This window comes from Mastomys coucha, unplaced genomic scaffold (assembly GCF_008632895.1).
Source record: "Mastomys coucha isolate ucsf_1 unplaced genomic scaffold, UCSF_Mcou_1 pScaffold22, whole genome shotgun sequence".
Taxonomy (NCBI): Eukaryota; Metazoa; Chordata; class Mammalia; order Rodentia; family Muridae; genus Mastomys; species Mastomys coucha.
Window position 1 is genome coordinate 115,051,424 of NW_022196905.1, and position 5,358 is coordinate 115,056,781.

General features: G+C 44.4%; 1 protein-coding gene across 4 annotated transcripts in view; it reads left to right on the forward strand.

The window, feature by feature from the left end:
• Positions 1-5,358, forward strand: part of Tmem116 (transmembrane protein 116) — a 53,693-nt gene that overhangs the window by 43,365 nt on the left and 4,970 nt on the right. For all 4 annotated transcript variants that reach the window (XM_031337712.1, XM_031337713.1, XM_031337711.1 and 1 more), the window contains one exon: positions 2,455-2,593. In XM_031337712.1, coding sequence (XP_031193572.1) covers positions 2,455-2,593 — 139 coding nt within the window. The remainder of the gene's footprint in view (positions 1-2,454; positions 2,594-5,358) is intronic.

Here is a 5,358-nt window from a genome sequence, read left to right on the forward strand (position 1 = left end):
CATAGTTACTCACTGTGCTGGCAAGAGTCAGGAACATGAGAGCCATAGTTACTCACTGTGCTGGCTAGTTTTATGTTATTGTGACACAAGCTGGAGGAGGGAACCTCAGCTGAGAAATTGCTTCCATAAATTAGGGCTGCCGGCAAGCCCTTAGGACATTTTTTCACTTCTGGGCCTCCCTCAACCCGCGGGAGAAACGGGGTCCTAGTCAGGTCGACAAGGCGTAGGTGAAGAAATGATGGCAGAGACGACACATGAAGTACAGGATCTGAATATATTTCTTAAAAATGGTATCAGACTTTTACAGTCATTGCAAAAGAGAGATGGTAAATCTGGCAGCTCAGCAGTTGAGGTACGTCTGAGGCCATCTAAAACACACTGGGTCTAAAGCAGCAGCCATCTCCTCTGAACTGGTGCTGCATCCCCTGGGCCCAAGCACTCTGGGCCCAGGGGACTGTGGACTGCATGCATCTGAATCCTAGTCTATCTAAGTTCTAGTGCGAGTCCTTCTGTGAGTCCATAGTGCTAGTCCTGCATGCGAGTCCAAGTCCAAGTTCTTCTATGCAAAGTGAAAAGACAGCTTAAGTAGCATACAGCAAGCAGAGCAGATGACAAGAGTCACGTAGGCAGGTGACCAATACATCAAGGCCAGTGACCTTACTGACCAAGATCACATATCCAGTTGTGAAGTGGACGGAAGAGCAATGCTGTCCTCCCAGCTGGGGCCAATTTGGTATTCCCATACTAATTCTCTGGTTCTGCTGGAGGCAATGACTAGGATTCTGACCTAACACTTCTAGCTAATGTCCTTGAGTGGAAGCCCTTCATTACTCTCTAGTATGTAAAACATTTCTAACTGCCTTAAGGAATGTGCCTTAAGGAGCTGTTGCCAGCTCTGGCAAGGCAGATTTCTTGAGAGAAATTCCAAGTTATGGACAGCTTGGTATTAAACTAGGATAGGTTGGTAACATTGTGTTGGTCAGCAAACAATGTCCAATCTTAGGCATTTACGAATCATTTCTTGGGGTACCTTTATGCCTAATTATGAGGGCGTGTGACGATTGGAAAGACTGATCTGGAACACGTCTGAGTTAGGAGATACCAGCGACTGTCTGAATATCCAGGAGGCACAGAACTCCTTTTGGATCCTTATTGCCTCTTATCCTTAAACAGGATTTTACCCCCGATATTTTGGATGTGACTGGAGTAGACGAGTGTGTGGCAGTGATTGATGTTTGTGAAGTAATAAAGCTAAAACCTAACTGTCTGAGGCAGTGGTGGCACACGCCTTTGATCCCAGCACTTGGGAGGCAGAGGCAGGCAGATTTCTGAGTTTGAGGCCAGCCTGGTCTACGGAGTGAGTTCCAGGACAGCCAGGGCTACACAGAGAAACCCTGTCTCAGAAAAACAAAAACAAAAAACAAAACAAACAACAACAACAACAACAACAACAAAACCCACCTAACTGTCTGAGAATGTAGAAATAAAATTTCACAGCAAAATAAGGGAGCCATGTTCTAGCTCCTGTAAGCAGCAGGCAGTGTGGAAACAAAGTTTTACAGTAGCAAGCAGCAGCTTCAGACACTGAGAAGTTATGTTCCAGGGATAGCCAAGGACATGCTGTAAAAACAAAGTTCTGGTGGTCAGAATGTTGACCAGACCATTCTGACTAAGCTAAGTAAAGACAAAACAAGAAATAACTGTTTTTTTTTCTTTTCTTCAAGACAGGGGTTCTCTGTGTAGCCCTGGCTGTCCTGAAACTCACTCTGTAGACCAGGCTAGCCTCAAACTCAGAAATCCACCTGCCTCTGCCTCCCAAGTGCTGGGATTAAAGGTGTGTGCCACCACCACCTGGAGAAATAACTGTTCTTGAAAGAACCCTCCCAGCCCCTCCCTGTGGTGAATTTCGAAAAAGACCATAAACTGTCACCCTGACCTTGCTGACAACAATCCCCCTACCACCTAGTTACTCAGCCCCTTCCCAGGGACTTTTCAAGGCCAGGTGCAGAGCTGGATAGGGAAGTTGGCTGACTAAGCCAAGAACAGCCCCCTGAGCAAGCCAACCAATGCCTGATGAGATCCTTTGTCCTGTGTTCCACCAACCAGAGTAAGCCAGCTAGCCCTCTGCAAGGTATAAAAGATGTGTACATTCTGAGTTCAGGGTTGCCTCTCCCTGCGAGGATGAGCAGCCCCACGTGCATTGGATCAATAAACCTCATATTATTGCAGCGATCTGTCGTCAATCTGTATTCTGTGGGTTGAGCTAAGATTACAACATTTGCAACCTCATTCAGTGGTGGATTGAGATGTGGAAGTGCAAGCCAAATAAACCCTGTCTTTCTCAAATTGCTTATGGTTATGGTGTTTTATCACAGCAATGACGATCAGTTTTTTGTCGCACTTCTCCTGTCTTGTGCTTTGTAGTACTATCCCGTCCATTGGTTCTCTCCCCAGGTGTATCCTAATGCACTCACAGCCATCAACCACAGTCGAGCCCCTGCCTTCCACCGATGCGTCTGTCTGCAGCACACTCTATTTCTATGGTGTCACCGTTTTCCTGGTCAGCTTCTTCTTCAGCTTCCTTACCATTATGGTAATGTACCATCCTGTCTGTCGTCGTCGTGGAAAGCAAGAACGGGGAGAGATGGGCAGTGTTCAATATTGGAATGATGCAAGAGACATTGCCTGTGGTCCCAGCACTAAGGAAGGGGCTGTGAGATTGTAGCTCAGTTGGTAGGATACTCCCCTAGAGTGCATGAGAGCATAGGATGTCGAGACAGGGGATCAGAAATTCAAGGTCATCTTCAGCTACATATAGCCAGTTGGGCTGTATATGAGATCCTTTCTCAGAAAAAATAATTTAAAGAACATGTCTACAAGATGTTTATGCTGAAACTGATGTGTTTCCTTGATTCTCATAAAGACTCAGAGCAGAAAGCTCATACAACTCAGGTATGTGCTTTATGCAGGTAAAAAAATAACAGTCTGGGACATCAGACCCACACTTCCCAGATAATGACATCATGTTCTGTGTGTGTGTGTGTGTGTGTGTGTGTGTGTGTGTGTGTGTTTAGTCCTGGCTTCCTGGAACTCACTCTGTAGACCAGGCTGGCCTTGAACTCAGAGATCTACCTGCCTCTGCCCCCAAGTACTGGTATAAAAGTACAGGTGCGGCACCACCACACTTGGCTGAAAGCCACATTTGCATGTGTGTTAGTTTAACTGGAGTGAGCTCATCATCATTTACTCAGTCAATACCACTGTAATGCTACGGAATTAAAGCAAGGACTTTAACCATGCGTGGTGGCCTACGCCTTTAGTCCCAGCGTTTAGAAGGCTGAGACAGGCAGATCTCTCTGTCTATTGAATTCTAGACCATGTCTCAAATAACCAAAACTCCATAGTCACAAACCATCCAGCATGAAGTAGAGTGTGTGCCCTTGCATCTGCCACACCAGCCTGTTTCTCAGTGTCAAATCCTTGTCACAGAGAAGTCTAGTGTGGGGCATGCAAACTGCCAGCCACCAGCTCAAAGCCATTCTACAGAGTCTTCTTTTAGTGAGTTTGTGGGGATGCTGGGGGTGGAGCTGGGGAGCCCAGGCTGCTGTTCTTTCTAGTTTGGTTCTTTTTGAGGCAGTGGAGGAGGAAGAGGAGGGATAAGACTTGGTCTTATAGATATTTAGGATTGCTGTATAATAATGAAACATTTTCCTATCTTAAGTTAACCTGCCTGTCTGAGCTCCTCTGAGGTGGAAATCATTCAGCACCTCATCATAAATCAGCAGGGAGGAGGGAGATTTTGTTGCTGGTGCTCCTTTCCCTGGTCAGTCAGCCAGAAGCCTCTCTGGATAAACTTGTAAATTCTTTGAGAACCAGAGAGGAAAGAAAGGAAAAGAACTAAGATGCTGTATACAGGCAAATATGCAGACACCTATACATTCAAACAGTTATACACCCACACTCTGGCTGGGCCTGACTATCTATCACAACCAACTCCACAAGTATTCGTGCATGCGTATACACATACACATATACCCTGCACACAAACTTATAGACAAGCAGATATACACATTTGGTATAATGGATGGATGGATGGATGATGAATGAATGGGTCAAAGCTCCCCAAGCCAAACCATTCAACCAAGAACCAACAACTTACCTTTCTCTGGTCTTTTTATACCTTCTTAGACAAAAGGTTCTTTACAAAAATTACCTCAAAGATAAAATGTCACATAAAATGGAAGCTACAGAAGGGAGTTGATATTAAGTTCCAATCAGTGTTTCATCATAACATATTCACTAAAAGTTCAAAGCAACAGTTTTACATGGCCCTGCCTTATCATAGTGCACACCGGTGACTTTATCTGTGGACCTGAATGTTTTTCTTTGAACACAAAATTGTCCCCAGTCTCTTTCTCTTATTAGTGTGATTATAATGTGGGACAGTGGTGGTGGCACATGCCTTTAATCCCAGCACTTGGGAGGCAGAGGCAGGTGGATTTCTGAGTTCAAGGTCAGCCTGGTCTACACAGTGAGTTCCTGGACAACCAGGGCTACACAGAGAAATCATGTCTCGAAAAACAAAAACAAAAAAGAAAAAAAATTAGTGTGATTATGAAAGCTCATTATATTTCTTATTATGTAGCCTTTACTTGCTATTCTGAGAAGTGGGTACATTCTCTTCCTGATTCTAACTTTATTCCATCTTTCTAGCAACTAAGACCATCTCTAACACCTTTCTTCCTAAAATTATTTAAATCAAATTAGGAATTCTATAGAATTATTATCTATTTGCCTATATAGCATCACTACAAGATAATACATCTTCGTAGGTCTGCAGGGATCTCCTCAAAGGGTGGGCTAATGCTTAGTGATAGTTAGATATTTAATAATAATAGGAAAAGCGTATTAATACTAGGAATCTTTCCTAAAATAGATTTTTCCTGGGCCTTGCCTACCAGAGCCGTCATAGATTTTAATCCAAGGCAAACCTATCTCAGGAAGATCACCTGCTAGTCTTTAGCTTCTCCTGTGATAGCTCCTGACATGGGGACAGTGCAAAACTATGTAAGCAGCTTGACTCACTCATTCACTTTGCAACTTATGACTAAGTAGATGCTGGGTTATATTTGACTAAGTGGATGCTGGGTTATATTCGGAACTGACTGAGAAGAGAGATGAGTCTGCTCAGGCTAGGCACTCTGACAGTTCTAGGCTTATGTCTAACACAATCAACTATCTCAAGTTAAAAATGCTCTGGAGCTGGTTGTGATGCAATCCAAACTCAGGAGGTGACACAGTAGGACAGCTAGGGGTGGGGGTGACACAGTAGGATAGCTGGGGGTGGGGGTGACACAG